Source organism: Melospiza georgiana, chromosome 5 (genome assembly GCF_028018845.1).
Source record: "Melospiza georgiana isolate bMelGeo1 chromosome 5, bMelGeo1.pri, whole genome shotgun sequence".
In the NCBI taxonomy this organism is placed as follows: Eukaryota; Metazoa; Chordata; class Aves; order Passeriformes; family Passerellidae; genus Melospiza; species Melospiza georgiana.
The window spans coordinates 47,675,229-47,694,087 of record NC_080434.1 but is presented as its reverse complement, the minus strand read 5'-3'; the positions used below and the strand labels follow the sequence as shown (position 1 = coordinate 47,694,087).

Here is an 18,859-nt window from a genome sequence, read left to right as displayed (position 1 = left end):
GACTTTGGCCACCTTGTCTCTTTCTCATCTCACTTTACAGATGAAGAAAAGCACTTGTGTGAAGTACTAATGTTTGTAAATGTTATGACAAGATGATCTAAAAAGTATTCTGAGTACTAGCTGAGGGAAGGAAATGTGAGGAGAGCAAAGAAAGGAGAGCAGGAAAACAAGCAAGGGTAGAAGCAGCACCACAGAGCTGGGGAAATGCTCTTCGCCAGCTGTTCCCTGTTATTTCCTTTGTGCATGCTTCACAACAACAAGTCCCTCTACCAATAAAGGAGTTCTGTCTTCCTAAACAACAAACAATTAAATTAGCTACCCTGAAATAAGTCTTGAGGCGAGAATGCTTAAGGTCCTGCATCACTGTTTCCTCCCGCCGCCCTGCCCGCAGCCCCTCCGCTTGCGTGCAGGCCAAGTTTTGACAGATGTCAGATGCACATGTGCACGTATTTTATAACCACCACATATTGGATCGTACTACAGAAAGAACAGAGGAGCTGTTTATGTATTATTAAGCCATACAAAAGTGGGAGAACTCACAAGAAAAGGACAAAATAAGTGAGATCCATAAATGCTAAATTAGCAAGATGGCTTTTCCAAGTCTGAGTTTTGGTGCAAGGGATCAGATAACTTATCTGATTCTGCTGATACCAACTTCATCCAGAAAAATTATATCATTCCCTAATTCTCAATATTTGTGTCTCTTGACTGTACCCATCTCTGTAATATGCATGCAGTCCCTGGGAAATGAAGAGTTCTGTTCTAGTATTGAAAATCAGGCATTTAGTTATCTACTTTGAATCTTGTAACTATTATTAATACTAGCCTGTTTTCTACTTCATTGGACATGGGCAGAAGTTTGTAGGCATGCTCTAGTGTTTAGTTCAACTCAGCACATTTTATGGTACCATTCACGGGATTTTCCTCAAAATTCCGTGGATTTGGACAAAGAAGGAAAGACTCTCCCGCCCCCTCAGTTTCTTAAGCCTGAACATCCCACTCGAAATTGTGAGGTCAAGCTGCCTCTGAACACCCCACCTTGCTTGCTTGCTGAACAAATACACACACAGCACTGCCATGGCTTGTCTTGAGCCACATCATTCCCTTCTCAAAATAATTTAAATAATCTACTATCCAGCTACCTCTTTTTTAAACCATGCCTGTTCCTGACCTACCAGTTTTACTTCCTTTTCTATTTGCTCAATTTGTCTTATGTAGGGTTGCCCCTTCTGGCCCATCTTCCCAAGTACTTTGCATGATCCTGCATAATAATGATTTTGACATTTCTACTTTTCCATTAGCTGTACCAAACATTCTTAGACTCACACATCTTGGAACAGTCCTTCTAGTAAATTGTTTTAATTAAAGTAGGTGATTCTTCAACATTTTACCCCATAACTGCACTTCAGGCACTTTTTTCAAGGTGGACCTATCAGACATCTATTTAGACAGAGCATAATTTTCTCTAACAGCCTGGAAAATGTCATGAGACTGCTGACAACATCTTGGGACCTAGTGAGACATGATCCTTGCCAAAAGCAAACTGAAAGCCAGAGAAAGGTTAAATGCTCAACCTGGAGAAAAATGAGTTAACATGATACACATCCTCATAAGAGAACTTGTTGAAGGACTTTGAGACATCTGATGTGGGCCCTGGAGAATCAGAACACTAAGTGAGTGAGCACAATTATGCAGGGGAAGACTGAAGGGTCTGCTAATACCTAGTGAGCAATCCCAAACCTGATCCTCTTGTGCCCCTACTCAGCCAATCAGCTGCCAATAAGAAAACAGAGCACCTTTGTTACTGTCACATCTAATGTGCATTGGTCCCTGTCCCAGGCGCTATTCTGATGTTCAGAGCAGCGTCCCCACTCAGCATACCAATGTCCCCATGTCTCTTTGAAGGAGAAGGGCCATGCTGGGCTCTGTGCACGGCCTCACAGCTGGGGATGGAGTTACAATGAGCTCTTGTCTTTAGCCTTGCTGACACTGGGGCTGATTTCCCTTCAGACGAAAAGAGTTGGAATGCCTTCACACATGCAGCCTTCAGAGGAAGAAGGCTAAAGTGAGCTCAGAAACTGTTTCTAAAACAGGAAAACCCATTTTATTGCCAAACTGTGAAGTGGAACTTACTGATGTGAACTCTGAGTGCAAGCCTGCAGTACTGTGGAGCTATGTCCTTCATGTCCTCTACCATGCTGAGGTACTGGGAACTTCAGGCAGCTGTGAGTAGAAGATGATGACCAGGCAGCTCAGGTTTTCTACACAGCCCAGTGAAGGTGGCATAGGCAGGGTGTGATTGTTTCAGTCCATCTAGCAATGGATGGTGATAGAAGGCAAGACTCAGCACTGCAGATTGCAGCATCTATAAGGCCTCTGGTCTGTTGCTGTCTCTTCACTGAGAGCATTACCCATGCTCTAGTACCTTCACCGTGGTGCTGCTCAAGCTCAGGAGAGTAGAAGTTAGCAGGAATGAGGATCTCCTTGGGCCTGCCTGTCCTCAGACACTGAGTGAGGAGAATTTACCATTGCCTGGGGTATCCATTTACTGCATTTTCTTTTTATTGCTTTTCTTTCACAGGTATAAAGATGTAGTCCTCCCCAGTGGAGGAGGAACATTGTGCCTGTGGGTTACAGACACACAGCCTGCCTCCTGCTCTTGCAGTGCTTCAGCACATGTTATACAGTCATTAGCATCAGACCAAGCCTCAAAAAACATCTGGCCCTCACAGCAGACCTTGCTGCAAGGTGAATGAGGTCAAAATGGCTCCAGCTAGAAAGAGGGAAACCTGTTATGCAAGAGTAGGAAATGAAGAGGAGTCCTGAAACTGTGCCTAGAGAAAAGCCCACCTGTTCTGCAGACCATCTTTTCCTGCCCTCCTGTAAAAGAGAGACACTGAACTGCTGCCAGAGTTAGGAGTATACTCAAGAAGAACTTATAGGATAAATCCTTAATTCCTTAAAACTAAGTGTCAGTTTCAAGTCTGTGATCCCAGCTTTGCATATTCACAGACTGACAATGTGTCCTCATTTAATTCTGTCTGGAATGTCCTGGAAGCTGTAGGTATTACACCGTGCACACTGAGAGCTCAGCGACAGCCGATGTGGCTCCAGCTATCCTTGCTGAAACGACAACACAGCTGCTTCCTGTGTGTGACAAATGGACTTCTTTCAGGCGGGGGTGGGGTTAAAAGAGGTGATTTGGAGACACTGGCCAACTGCATGAACTTTGCAACATCTGGGTAAAGTCAAACAATTCAGCTGGATTTGGCAAAGGAGAAGGGCTGTGCAGCTTGAGTGTTGCAGGAGGGGTATCTGCCTTCTGCAGGGTGGTTGAGCCTAAACTCCGGTTCAGCAAGCTCCTGTATCCCTGTAAGATTTTCCTTTCACTCCCTAAGTGCCAGATATGTTTACAAGATTGAAACAATTCAGCATCCTATCCTCCCTCATGGGGGAACTGCATGTCTATTTTGCCATGTACACATACCCATTTACAAAAGGGAGGTATTTAGAGTCAAGTCAGTGACAGAGCCTGGATTTAATTAAGATGTCAGTGCAATGAATCAAGCCAAAATAAAGTATTGCCAGAAAATACAAATCTTTCCTCCCACTCCCCCTCAGCCAGAGGTTGCAATCTGTGCACTTACCGTGGCAGCCCCAGCCACATAACCCAGGACGGCGACCACTCGCTGCTCTCAGCAGTCACTTGTGTGTCCTCAGGGGATGGGAGGTGACCCTGCTCCTCCTGGGCTTCACATGCTCTCATCTCCAGGGCTTTGAGCACCACTGAGGAGTTGGTGTTCTTCAGCAGGGCTACGGCCTCGCTCCGGCTGACTCCCGTTAGATCAATGCCATTCACGTTCAGCAGGATGTCACCTGAGACCAATAAAGCAGATGATAAAAAACCCTGCAAGTGTTTCCAGGATCCCCTCCACAAACAAGTGAGTCAAATCCATGGCCAAGAACCGGCAGCCTGATGAGGTTTTTTGTTATTCCTATCATTTAACAAAGCATATGCTAGTAAACATGCCACAGGCATGAGGGGAGATTCCTGCACACAGAAACCTTGCGTGGCTGGACAGAGGATTTTTCCTGGTTTCTTTCCACGTCATCTCCTGCATCTGGAGCTGAACAAACAGCTGGGGTCCTGCTGTACCTGCAAGCTTTGGTACTGGTACCTAGTACTGCTCTGGGTCTCTGGAGTCCACTTCCAGCTAACAACATTTGTACTCAGCCTAAGCTTGAAACCCCACAGCTCAGTGATGTTTTTTCTCCCAGCTCTCCCTTAGCAGAGGACTGCCACTCCAACTGGCTCTTCCTAGTTTGCTTTGTGGAATAGCATGTTATTATTTTCATATTAATGCCTGTTTGAATGACTGCAAGCCAAACCATTTTTCTGTATGCCTTATTTATAATATAGGCACAGCAGCCACAGAGAAAAATGCAAAGATGACCTCAATTACTACAGGAAGAACAATAAAGACATCACTAATGTCATGCAAGCAGCCTCAATGCCAAGTGCTCAGCAACCCTTCAGAGCAGGCTGTCATGCCAGGGCTTTCCTGGGTGCCCTCTATACTTGGCCTGGATGCTTCTCCAGGCAGAGATTTATCACTGGCAGGCCAGGCACTGCAAATGAGCATTAATCTCTTCTTGTTGTCTGTCCCCAGTAAGCAGGACAACAGCCTAAGAGCTGCTCTACATCAGAGACCTATGGTGCTACTATAACATCACATATTCATTTGTTTCTAATTTTATCAAATTAACTAGGCTGAGTTTTCCATACTGCCTCATGATGAATATATTTTGGAAAGTGTATTCCATTGACAGGCAGTCATGTCCCAGCAGAAGAAAAGGGGAAATCTGCTATTTTGCTCCTGTTGCTGTGTTCTCACATGGGTTTCATTGAGTAGGCACAAAGAGGGAGTTCCCACGTGTGCCAATGCTGGGCACTGAGACCCAGGCTCCTGGGGTCTGACTGGGTTGCAGCTATTCTGCCCCATTTTTGGGTGCCTTCACTTCCCTTAAACTCAGGATTTCTGTCCAACTTCCAGGCAGAGACTGGACTGAGGGAGAATATAGGGGATGAAGGGTAGGTGAGCTGTGCCATTGCTGGATGCAGGCTACTGAGGGATCTGGCTCTTGAGGATGTAACATCCTGAAACCTGAGAGTTTCATCTTTCCTCTGCTGCCCAGCTATTCCCACAAAACCAACTGATAAAATATGGTCCTCATCTGGCTCTAAAAGCTTATTCACGCAGAAGGGGAGAAACTATTAGCCTTATCATCCTGTTACATCAGTAGCTAAATGGCGTTAGGAAGCCAGTATTTTCAGACATGAGGCTGAGCCACAAGGCATTAATATGGCTTCATATACAATGGGAATTTTGATCCTTATATTTAATTCAAATTAATGAATGCAATGACAAATAAGCAAAAAAAATTACTTTGAAAACACATGAAGGTTGCACAATGAATGCATCAAGAGTTAAGATAATTTTCCAGTGTAAAGCTATTTATCTTTTTTTCCCTACCAGAATATTCCTATGTCCTACTTCACAGAGATGATTACTGCTGCACATTATGCCTTTTCTGGTAGCTGAGTTGAGATCCTCTAATCTGACACATCCCAAAATTGATAGGATTGCTGAAGATGTCAGAGTGTGAAGCTCTTTCACTATCCCACAGTTTTCAAAAGAAGGTCTTGATTTAAGGCAGGCTTTCAAAATCCCCCCTTGTTACCTGTTTTTATCCTGCTGTCTCTGCTGATCACTCCTCCAGGTTCCACACTTATCACATAGATAGGCAGATCCCATTCCCGGTTAGATGCTCCACCTGCCACAGTCATTCCCAGCGATTCCGTGTGATCTTTCCGGACAGCCACCACCTTCTCGTGACAGGTGACAGTGTGAAGGGTGCTCTGTGATGGAGAAAATAGCAACAACAAACACAGTTTGTGGGCATGGTGACCTCCCTGACAGTTTTGGCATTTTCTATCAAAACAAATATTCATGGAAGTAACACCAAGACACTTCCCAGCCTGATGGCCGGCAGGACTCCCTCAGGGGCGTGAGCATCTGCAGTCAGAGCTACCACCAAGATAACTGCTTTAAAAGTTAAAGTCAGGCACTGCTCCCATGAAAACCAGAGTTATTTTAGTCCTAAGGCTAATAGAATCAGGTCCTTGACAAATAAATAAGGAATTTGATTTTAAAAGAAAAAAAATTCTTGATAATAATACCACAACTGGTCATCATATCTTTTACTATCAGGTTGTGCTTTGTATCTTGCTGCTTGCAGTCTGAGCATCATCTGTAGTTAGTGAGAAATAGTCCTCTTGGATTTGAGGAATGAAACCATTTGGGACATACTAGAAGACACATATTTCATTTGATCTTCCAGATGTCTGTGTTTCTATGTAAGTTATGGGTGGAAATAGACTTGAAGAATAAGTGTTTCTGTTCAGGAAAAGAGAAGAACATTTACAGTGGAGAGAGGGCAGTTTCCAGGGTGCTCTTAGTGCTTCTGCTTGAAGGGTCAATTCGGGACAGCCATCCCATATATTTCTGCCTCTGAGCAGGAAAAGTTAAATACACACAGCTGGTCATGCAATAACTGGTGCATGAGTGAGGGTGCAACAAACCTGAGGTGCCCTCAGGATGGAGAACCACTGCAGTGCAAGCTCCAACAAAACCTCTGAACTGAATGCCATGTTTACCATGCACTCAGTTCTTGCAGAAGAGTTTGAAAGGCAAATAAATCTGGATTTAAATGTTAATTGCTTTGCTCTCCTTAAGTATTTCCTAAGCAGTGCTCCTGACATCAACTCCTGACAATCCCAGCCCTTCTTGCAGGAGCAGCATTATCCACTCCAGGCTCATATATAATAGCATGCTTCTAAATACATTTCAAATGCATATTTAAAAGACTCTTCTCATTCACAAATGTGACCTCACATTCGTAATATGCAAAAATAATCTATAAAACTCATTTAAAGCCACATTAATCTCTTAGTAATCTGACATCTCACAAAGACATTTTACATTGATTCCTGGGCCAGCAGCATGGAAAGTGGAGCAGATGAATCCACAATGCCTCCCTAAGTGACAATGATAGGACAAAGGAAGATTATGGCAAGAATTTTTTTATGGGAGCAGGGCAGACCATGTCTTTGATTTGTGCTTTCTTTTAAAGGTATGTTTGGTGGAACTAACTCCACATCAAGATTTCTGTGATGCAATGTTAACAACAGAACACAGGACCTCCTAAAACTTAGCAAAGGACTCCTCCATGCTTGAGCAGATGAACAGTAGCTGCCACAGAGCTCCAGAACAAAAAGGCAAAGAGCTTGGTGGAAAGAAGAATTCTCTCAGTCTCTGAGAGAAAACCACACACAGTTGTTTGGACATATTAGACATGGTCCATGCAGAACATAGGCACTATGTCACAGGAATTTGGCTTAGGGCTTGCAAACAAACCTATCAATTTCTGAAGATTTTAAAACCTTCAGAAAATGTTCTCTTTCTGATAAATTTCATGTTCTGATCCAGATAATTTTTAACCTTTCACCTTTGTCTTTAAGGTGTAAATATTTTAAACATAGTAGTTCTATCTTTATGCAAATTAAACTTAATGTTTCATCCATGTTTTGCAAAAATATCCTTTTTCCCTTGAAAATGAATGGCTTTCCATCAGGAAAAGGCCACTTTTTGAAACATGTGGGAGAGGGGCCTACTAATTTCCCCAAAATTGCAATTTGAAATTTTGCAGAAACACATGAAATTGGGATTCTATTTTTGGCTCTGAGTGAGAGAGCAGTCCTGTTACTTATGCAGCATACATCTCAGACAATTAAAACATAAGAGCATTAGCCAGCTTATCACTATTTTTTGAGGAATCAGCACAGAGAGGAATGATTTCATAGTACTGCTTGGGAACAAATTGCCCTGCTACATATCAGTGAAGAATTATAGAAGTACCATTACTTGTATGCTGAACCACAAAGAACCAATTCTCTTTTGAAACTACTCTTTCCCATGTCATTTTTTATATGGCTGCAGACAGAAAGGACTTGGGGTGACTTGACTGAGAGGAAGGCAGTGATGAAAGGAAAGTAAAGCCTTTTTTAGTAAACACACGTAGAACTTGCTTGGAGGTACAATCGATAGCAAGTAAAGCAGTTAAAAGGCAGTGTTTATCAGTGACTGCATTTCAGTGCATTCTCTTCTAAACAATTGTCCTTCTCCGTCATTTTGAAGCGACCTTGGAGGTCAGGAGAAGAAAAACATAACAGTTCATCTCCTCCTCTTTTTATTTTTTCCTCCTTTTCTGTATATTTACTAGAAAATAAATATTTACAGCAGATTATCACAACATCAAAGCCATGACACGTGTCTTGCAGGCAAAAACCATCGCTGTGTCTGTTTGGAAAATGTACTTTACCTGAAGGTTAACCTGCTCATTTGGTCAGGAAACATTGCCTGCTCCAGCAACATTTTCTTTGCCCTAAGTACTAGACAATTAATTTGAAAGAAATAAGAAAACAGTTCCAATTAAAAACAAGTGCTATATAATTAATGGCAAAGCTCCCAGTGACTTCAAAGGAATTGAATCAGGCCTGTTTATGTGTTACAGCCTGGCTTCACAGCCTCAGCTGCACAAGAAAGTGTTTGTGACATCTCTTCTCTGAGTCCAGGCAGCAGCCAGAACAGTTTGGGCTGTGCTTCCCCAATCTTTGTACAGGGGAAAACAGATCCATGAGACCCTGGGCAGGACCAATCTCTTGGCACACCATACACCTGGCATACACCACCAGAGAAGGACATGGTCACAAGGGATCATCCTCTTCTTACCCAGAGCCTTGTGGGCAACACGGCAGGTCACCACTGGCCTGAAGGAGAGGCACCTCCCTGTCACCTCTCCATGGTGTACAGATGGAGGCTGGCTGTCCTGAGGCCAAGAGCTCAGCCCAAAGTGGCTCCTGAGCCACTGCATGAGCCAGGTGGCTGCTGGAAGCTAGGGTTTATTCTTGATGGAAGCTAGAGTTCATTCCTGATGCTGAATACAGCCACAGGCTGAGAGCAGATTTCAGCCCATGTACACATACCTGCTGCACAGTGAGAGCAGTTTCACTCAAAGAGAGCATTCCTGACTGTCTAATATCACTTTTCTCAGTAAGCTCAGGGGACAAAAAATGCCTTCAAATTAGCCAGAAATCAAGGCAGCTAGCAATCCTCTATTAATCACATGTAATAAAGCAATCCCACTGATAGCAGTAGGCAGCAGACCCATCAGACCACACACACATGGGAGACTCCCCTGACAGTGAGGCTCAACCAACAAGCACTAGCTTGGTTTTTGGGCAGGAGCATGTCCTGTACAGGCCCTAGGTTTGCAAGAATTGCTCCTGCAGTAATGCCTGCTTAAAATAAATAACATTTTTTTTAATCTTTCAAAGCCAGTTTAAAAATCTTGAATTGCAAATTATGTTCAGTTAAACCTTCAGCAAAATATCATGAAATATTTAAACTGACACAGTCATGCCCTATAAAAGGGCAACTAACACTCCAGTAATGTTTATATTAGACCAAAAATCCACAGTGCCTGAAGCTCATTGTGTCTGCTGGCTGTACTGATCTGCTGATCTACTGCCAGAGCATTTTCTCTGATAGAAGACCTCTGCTACCTACACACAAAGCTAAAGGGAGGTAGGAACTGTTCAGAGTTCTCTTTTTTGGCCTGTGATCTTCCCTGGAATGTGCCCAAATGGTGGCATTGCACAGAAGCCCACAGCAGTACACCCACTCATGTGCTTATGCAGTACTCATCTCTTGTGGAAAACTGGAAATCCCCCTAAAAGCTGTGGCCTATGCAACAAGAGATGATTCCTTAATCTTTATAGCACTTGCTCATTAGAGGACTGTTCATTGTGCCTTCAATCTCACAGCTACCCAAAATATTGTGGGACTTACCAAGAACTCCCATCCAACATCTCTTGGTACAGGAAGAGAATTGAGGATCTCAGGGCAGAGAGAGACAAGCTCTGTTCCCAAATAATCCCGTGTGGTAACAATTAATTACTCAGACCAACATGGCAGAGTTAGCAGGTGCTTGGATCTTCCCTAGGAAGAATGAAGTACCAACACAAGCTAATAGCTGTCCTACACATACCTTCCTAAGGAAATCATTGCTTCAGTAGAAGGTCGTGCCCGGCAGATGCATCATTTGTTGGGCACTACTTGCTACTTGCTAGTAGCTACTGAACACTGCTTGCTTGCTGTTTTAACTCCTGCTAATTTGGTCCCACCTAACAAGAGCTGTGATTGCGACTTTGTGGGAAAGGAAAACTAAAAATACGTAAATATACACTAGAGTTTTTAACACATAAAAACACTGAATAATGTAGTTTTAAAAGACCAGCAAAAATGGGTATATTTTAACATTTGTAAAATCCAGAGCTAGACATGTCTCCTGGCTGACAGCTGTGCACCAGATATTTGATCCAAAGGTCCCTTTAAGGACACAACTGGCTATCCATCAAGCAGGATGAACTTAAGCCCTGCCTGCACACCTCCCTGATACACCCCTGGCACCCGTGGCCAGGATCAAGCTTGCATGGGTTTGCATAAGTGGTGACACTCAGGGTGATTAATGTAAATTAGCCAGACATGGGGCTTCAAATTTAGTGAAATAAAAAAAAAAAAAAATCAGTTCCTCCAAGGACATGCCTTGTTCTGTCTAAAGTGGAAACAATAACATTGAGCAAGCTCAGAAAACATATTTTCAAAACTCTAACTGCATTGGTTCATACTTAAAACCTCCTATGTTTGAAGATCAGCATCTCTCTGCCTCAGGCAAAGAGAATATTGTGAGTGTAGATGCACGGAACACACACTCTGGCCAGGTACACAGGGACAGCTGGGGCACAGTGTGGCAATCACAGCCTGATCTGGGTGAGATGGCTGCTCTGCGCTGTGTCCCTGGGCTGGGTGCTGCGCACAACCAGCCCTTGCAGACCCCACACCATGCAAGCTCTGCCAAGCGAGACGTGCTTTTTCTGGCGGCAGAAGCCAGAGCAAACACCCTCAGACACGCAACACTCCCTGCCCTCCCGTTCCGCCGCCCCAGGGATGGCAGACACCCCCGCAGGAGCCCTCACCTTGCCGGGGCCGCTCCTCTCGGCGGGGCAGGGCTGGGAGCCCCCGGCAGCCCAGCCCGCCTCCTGCAGCAGGTCCGGGGGCTGCTGCCGGCTCTGCCGCGACACCACCAGGTGAACCTGCTTCTCGCTGGCCTGCGGGGGAGCACACTGTGAGTCCCACGGCCCCAGCGCTGCCAACCCCGCACCTCAGCCCCACAGTGCCTGGGAAACGCAGGAACCACTTAAACGTTGGTTGGATTTCCCATTAATGAGGTTGCTGTGACATAAAGCAGTGCGTCAGTTCAGGTCAGTGAAGTTCATTAAAGTTTACTGTCTGCTACTTATTATTTCTCTTGAAAATTTGGTGATAACTCTAAAAAATCCTTCCTACCTGCCCCAAATTTGGCTGAAAGCAGTGATCCACCACAGTGCATTCTGGTCAGCTCTCTTCTGCACCTGTGTATACCACTGCAAAGCAATGGTATACACAGGTTTATACCATTGCAATTCTCCTGCCATGGTCAAGAGACAGGCAAACTACCAGAGCTGTTGCTGCCCAATGGATGGAAAAGCTGAAAAAGCTACAATTAACCCTGAAACCAGGGATGTGCTTAGGCCTTGCCCAGTGGAAGTGGGGAATAAACAATGTCATTAAGTCCACCGGCATGCAATGAGCATGACAAATGTAAGGAAGCTTAAAGAAAGGAAGAAAAGGAATTTTCTTTAGCGAAATAAAATCCTACAGCAGCAGAGCACAGAGAAAGAGGGTGGGCATAAGCAAGCACACAGGGTAATGAAGTTTAGGATGGGAAAGCAGCTCACAAACTCTCAATCTAGGAAGAGCAGTTTCAAAGCAAATAACCCAAGCTCAAAGAACTTCTAGGCCTTTTTTCATAATGCAGTCAGAATACTTGTGTGCCTGAGAGATTGCTGCAATGATACTTCTGAGATTATGTTTGTTTGTTATATTTAAGGGGCTCTGTGTGTGTTTGCCTGATATTAGTGTTAATTCTGTGTACAGGTGGGGGTTTTTTCTATCTTATTGAACCATCACTGTTTCCCTAGAAGCAAATGGCTTCATTTGCCCCTCACTGAGGCTCATATGAATCTGTTCAAGACAACAGTGATGCAAAGATAAATCTGAAAGGGAGTGGAATTTACCCAGATAAATCATAGATGCCTGCCACAAACAAATATACTAAACTAAAATGAAGAACAGTGTAGCAATAACCTCAGTGCTATAGAGGCATACTCAGAAGATGTAAAAATTAATCCTCTAATCTTCTTCTCTCTAGGCCAAAGACCTTGCTGTTTTGCCAGGAAGGAGGGGCTCTTAATGACCAGTCTGCAGAGGCACTCCTGCCTGCTAGCTCTCAGCTTATACCAGAGGAACTGCTCAGTATCCAATGTGAAGGCCCCACAAACATATCTGGAGCCTGCTGCTCCTGGGGCTGCAGCTGCAATGCTTGGTGGCACCACAGCCTGATGCCCTGGGGCTGCAGCTGCAATGCTTGGTGGCACCACAGCCCTGGGGCTGCAGCTGCAATGCTTGGTGGCACCACAGCCCTGGGGCTGCAGACCTCCTGGCTCGCTTGCTAGCACTGCTCACTGGGGAGAAGCTCCAGGGAAAGCTGGCATTGAAAAAGCAGCTGAAAATCAAACACAGATCCAGTTGCACTATTGAAATCAAATCTCCCACAGACAATTAACAGAAGCCAGAGGAAGCTTCTGGGAATTTTGTTTTTATAGCTTTGTTTGTCCTTTCTGGAGTTGAATTCAATAGCTGTAGCTGAGAGTTTAAAAAAGCTTTGGAAAAATGTCATTTTAGTTAAGAAAAAGCAACCTAACTCTCCTAAACCTCCAACTTCAAGTTCAAAATATACATGTTCAAGCCACGCTATTTTCAGTGAAGTAAAAAATGTGCATGTCTTTGTTACTTTCCCAATATCTTGGGGAATGCTATTTTTTTTTTACTAGAAACTCAAATCTTCATAGCTTCATAATATACAATTTAGTGCATACACACATATTTCAAAATAACTTTCTAGGCATTTTTAACAGATCTGGTTTTATGGAATATTAATTCATGGACTCTGGACTCAACTGGAACCCAAAAGTAGAATTCTGTATATTGGGAGAAAGGAAACCACCCTGGTCCCTAGTTTGTTTAATGACTGAGGTGGAACTGAACAACACGAGATAACACCTCCCAAGGGCACGTGGCCCTATGAAAATACTGTTTTCTCTAAAATGAACAGTTTCAACTTAACACAACTTCTTTTTGAAATTTATCTGCTGCCACATGGTAAGCCTCAAAGCTGGTTATTTAGAGAAAGGTTGTAAAACATGATTAATTCTCATAGAACAACTAGCAAAAGTTCAACAAGAGTCTCTGTTGCAATGGCACATTTGTCTACGGGCCAGTCAAGCTGAGTAGTTTCTCAGAAGTCAGAGTGGTTTAGAAAGTTATCCAAACAACAAGAACAGCTTTTGTATTTACATACATATGAAAACCCACTAATGTTTCTACTGATCAGATTATTTATTGCTGATTCATTCTGATCTCTTCCCTCCCTCTTACCAGTGGCTTTTCCCACAATTCTTTCTCTGTATTTCATGCTGAAGTGAAAATTAAAGAGAGGAGGTGAGCTTTGATGCCAAGTGCAAGTAAGAGCTGAAACACTCTGCTAGAATTAAAATCTGTTAGAGCCAAGGCAAATCAAGCAGGAAGGCAGAGACACAAGGGAAACTTCTGAGCATCTAGTGGGTAATTGCACCTTAGACAGAGGCAGCAGGGCTGCTCCTGGCAGAAGCTGCCCCATGTCTCACTGGGATGATGGAGCACGGATATGCTCCACATCACAACCTGCTTGTCAGAGGCAGTGTTGGGTAGAAGAGCTGCTCCTCTGTCCCTAGCAGCTGCTCTGAACTGTGGGGGAAGGAGGTGAGGAGGAGGGTGAACATCTGGGCTCAGTGAAGTCTGACTCAGCCCATGTCGCTTGGCCCGATGTGCTCACACGGGCACCCCGTATCTGTTACCTTGCACTTTTCTTGTCACTTTCATGGAAAACAGATGTGGAATGTCTTGTTACTTAGATTCAAAGTGCCACTTCTGACACGAGGCCATGGCTTAAGATGATGTGGCAAACAGGAGGCAGCAAATACCCAAGTGTTATGATGTGTGCACATTCCTAATTAGCACTTATACATTTTCTTCATTTCAGTTCTTGTGACAGAGCTTAGAGCTTATAAACAGCCAGACACTTAATCTACAGATTAGCAATTGCTTCACATATGCTATTGTATAGTTTCTATAGGTCTCAATTGTCTCAATTATTCATTATTTAAAAGTCAAAAATAATCAGATTACACAGAAATCTGACTGTCTTCCTGCTGTGCTTGGTTTAACAAGCCACTGCACCTTTTAGTGAATGTTCTGTTTTTAAAGAAACTGATGATGTATTTGCAGCTTTCACCACCATAAATTAGAAGACCTCAATGCACTGCAAGCAGCATGCTGAGCTCTCAACAGGCAGGAAGGATGCTGTTGAGAAATCAGAGGACACAGTGAAATAGCCCTTCGTGTAAGAAGCAAATGCAAAACACCTGTGGCTTCAGTATAAAGGTTTTTCTCTGGCATAACATGGAAACAGGAAAGGCAAACGATAATTGATGAAAAACAACAAAAAAGACACAGGTTCCAGGAATTTTGCATTAGATAAATGTGATTTGTAGAGCTCACATCAATGCAATAAAATCCTGGCTGTTTGGAAACCTGAATTTCCCCTTTGATGGGCTTGTTTAAATTCCCAAGGATTGGTGTGCGTTTCAAGCATTATTATAATTATCATCCACTCTTTGGAGACCAATAAGGGCTTTGGTTGCACTTTTAAACACTTGTATGTGAATACTCTTGTTAGTAATTTTTTCCATTTCATCTCATGCGTTTTTTGCTTATGAAGCACTGATGCCTTGTTTTGTAGCCATAAAGAACTGTTCCAAGAATAAAAGTTTTTTAGAAAATTTGTCATTCCAGACTTGTTGCCCTTAGAGAATTTAAAACTTCCCCCTTCTGCCTTCTGTTCCCAGTTACTGAGCTACATAAGGTAATCCAGAAAGAAGCTGGACCAGAATTTCAACAACTGGCATTATGTAAGGGGATGATATTTTTCTTCACCTATGCTATAAACTTCACAATAAAAGCTGTCTACAACAAACGGTGAATCTATGCTAACACAGAAATCCTTTCCACAAAATGCATGGATTTGACTGTTTGCTTCAGTTTGACTGATATTACCCTCATTATACCGGTCAGAAAGAAGAAGAAGCGGGCCTGATTTGACATCTTGTTACTGAAGCCCATGAATTTCTTCAAAATGTGAACAATCTACATGCCTCGAAATAAAATTCAAAATTGCACAAGTATAAAAACAGCTATAAATATGAGATGAAAGCAACAAAATATTCTTGGCTTTGCTTTTTATGCTGAAGTTTTATAAAAACATAGTCTGTAAACAAAAAACCCAAATTGGTTCTGGAGGGAAAATTAGGCAGAATCTGACCAATTTTGCACCTGAGAAAGGCATGAGTTTTTTTCATCTGACAGTTCTGTGTTAGCTAGCACCCATTTAGTACTCCATGTGAGTCTAAACAGAGGTGAATAATTACAGATCCATTTTTCCAAAATATACTGGATTTAGGTAAGAAATACCTACAAGGTGTGGACTACCTTGTAGTGGTAGTCCACAGCCTTAGGCTACTCTGGTTTGGTCCAGGGCTGTACCAGAGAGCACAGTGACTCCTGAGCCAGAGGAGTCAGGATTCTGCTGCCAGGGTGGAGGCTGGCACGCCTACTGGCAGCTGGCAGCACTCTGGTGATGATCAGAGTATGCAGATTTTGCACTGATCTATATTTTCCAAACCCTGCTGGTAGCAGGTGCCTCTGTGGGAGTCCATGCTCATGCTCACACTCATCCCCACAGTAAAACCAAGGAGCTTTCACAGGAGTAAATTCCCCTCCAATCTTGACTCCTTCCCTCTTCCAGATACACAGGCTCAGTGTTTGTTTGCTTTGCAGTGGATGGTGAAAAACCGCTGCTTGCTTTTTGCCCAGCTCAAACGCCGTGGTTCAGGGCGGGGAGGACAGACCTGTATGAGCTGTGCGGCGCTCTCGGGGCTGCCGTAGCGGTGGTCGTGCCCGTTGATGGCCAGCACGCGGTCGTTCTCCTGCAGCTGCCCGTCCCGCGCCGCCATGCCGCCCTCCAGCAGGTTGAAGATGAACACGCCCGGCTCGTCGGCCTTGCGGACCAGCTTTATCCCCAGCTGCTCATCCGGACTGCTCTTGTTCAGCACGACGTGGAAGCTGTCGTCCCTGTTGCAGTGAGCATCGAGGGAAAGGCCGCTGTTGCGGCACCGGTACCTCTGCTCTCGCAGCACCGTCAGGCGCAGCACGTGGCACGGCTGCTTCAGGATTGACAGCGCGTAGTTGTGAGGCACATTTTTGATGTCCATGCCGTTTACCTGGAATAGAGAAGTGTAAATCAGCAGCAGAAAGACGGTCTGTTCTGAGTTGGCACTGAGGAGGGCAGATCTAGATACACAGATGTCTTCATATGAAGTGACATGTGCTATTTCTAACTGTGTCACGCACGAGGCCAAGTTTGTGGTGCAGAACAATCTTCCCCGCAAGGAAAGGATGCGCTGCACAGACAGTTTCTGTCCTTTTTCTTCTCCTCGCTCCCTGATAGTCTCCAGACATACATGCTAGTTCTCATCTTTCTTATTGCTCTTTCCCAAGCTCCAATATCCTTTCATATATCTTAGTTTTATTCCACAGGCTTCTGATTTCAAATTGCCTTCCCAGCCTTTCCTTTCACTCCCACTGTTTTCCCGCTGTTTCTTTTCTTCTTTATCTCCCAGCTGTTCTAGGTACAGTAAAAAAAAAATCTTCACTAATGAATCTCTAACTACAAAGAAGGAAAGAGCCTCAAGTAGAAGTTTTAATGCCTTGGATATTTACTAACAATTATGCTGATTTACCACACTAGAGAATCAGACTTTCCTTCTTTTCCCTCAGTGTTTTCCAGGTAAGATGTAATTCAGATGAGAATAAAACTGTATAACTACCACTTTTTAAACCTGAATGAGGAAAAGAAAGATGAAAAAAGAGTTCCCAGTCAATCCCATCATGTTCATATGTGTAAGAGTGACTAGGCATTGCACTTTATATTGCTAAATGAAAACCAGTTGCAAGATTGTATTTCATCGCTGGCTAGAAAACCTGAATCAGACAAGATATTTCCATGTAGCTTTACATTGCACAAGCTGAACCACTTAAGTATTAAGAAACATCTCCAAAATGTAAGAGAAATAATCCCCAGCACAGACAAAGGCATTTGGCTGGTGTTTGCTTTTGCAGATTTCCTATGTGGGAACAATGGAACTGTTCTGCTGCAGTCTGGTGAGGAGGACTGCACCCAGAGAGACAGCTCTACTGGCTTTAAGTTGCTACCTTGGGTACCACAAACAGCATGAGCTGCACCAGGATGGGGCTGAAATTCACAGGAATCCTTGGTAAATCCTGGGCAGTCAGCCATGGCAGGGAAGAGCCAGGCTGGGCCCATCCGTGCCACAGTCACAGCTTCATTGTGCAGTTTGGATGTGCCCTGCAGGAACAGCTTTGTCTTAGTGGTGCCATTAACTATGCTGCTCTGTGCTGGCACCAGGACAAAAAGGCTCCCTGAAACACATAGCTGGGTGTTCATGCTATGCAGCTGCTGCTGGGAACCACCATCCAGAAGCATTTTTGTTCACTGCTAGAGTGAAGTATGCCCACATTGTGATCCCTTTCCAAAGGGAAATCCCTTTGGCCAAGTCTGTCCGACATAAAGCAGAAAGCATGGCACAACTTCGGCATGCCTCAAGTGTCCTCAGCTACCAGTGGGGTCAGCAAAAGCTTTGAGATCATAGTGCCTTATAGGTGGTGCTCTGAACTTTAGAACAGCTTTCTGCATGCAACTTTGCAAATCTCATCGTGATCGACTTCAACCATCTCATTCTTTGTCAGGATATTTTTATCTCCTACCTCCACAGTACTGTACCTTTAGTATCATGTCTCCAGGCAGCAATCTTCCATCTCTGGCAATCACCCCATCTCGATAAATGTGCTGTATAATAATGTGAACCAAAGGGGTCTCACTGCCCCCCACGATCCTGATGGCCAGACTTTCATGGGGATCGCTGCGGCTGATCTTAATGCAGGTAATCTCCCCATCTGGAATCAGGTGGTACAGCCTGGGGAAACCTGGAAATGCATTTGTAAGGTATTTATCTGACAACACAGCTTTGCTTTGTTGAAACATGCACTGCACAACCTCAAGTACCTGCCAGTTAGTCAAGCTAGGTTTTATGCATGTATATGATTCATACCAAGTGGGAAGAAAAGGATAGATAAGCCTGCTGAATGGACTTGAAGGGAACTTTCTACAGTTAATATATTCAAACTTCCTCTTTCCCCCACAAAATACAGCCTTAAACCTCTGATGTAATCCAGACAGATGAAATGTACTTACAGTTATACACAACAATATTTTAAGAAAATCAAATACATTTTTGGTCACCAGAGACACCTCAAAACCAGGCCACGGTTTTTTGCTGGCCCTAGAACAGATGGGCATGGGCACCTCAGCAAACATCCATCCCTGCTGTGCTGGCTGTAAACCC

The 18,859-nt window shown here is 43.9% G+C and overlaps 1 protein-coding gene across 2 annotated transcripts in view; it reads right to left on the bottom strand.

The window, feature by feature from the left end:
• Positions 1-18,859, bottom strand: part of LNX1 (ligand of numb-protein X 1) — a 60,612-nt gene that overhangs the window by 3,880 nt on the left and 37,873 nt on the right. The window contains exons 4-8 of one of the 2 annotated variants that reach the window (XM_058023974.1): positions 18,238-18,440; positions 16,286-16,657; positions 11,159-11,290; positions 5,743-5,920; positions 3,648-3,876 (exon numbers count right to left, since the gene is read on the bottom strand). In XM_058023974.1, coding sequence (XP_057879957.1) covers positions 3,648-3,876; positions 5,743-5,920; positions 11,159-11,290; positions 16,286-16,657; positions 18,238-18,440 — 1,114 coding nt within the window. The remainder of the gene's footprint in view (positions 1-3,647; positions 3,877-5,742; positions 5,921-11,158; positions 11,291-16,285; positions 16,658-18,237; positions 18,441-18,859) is intronic. The other variant, XM_058023975.1, reaches the window with a different exon arrangement.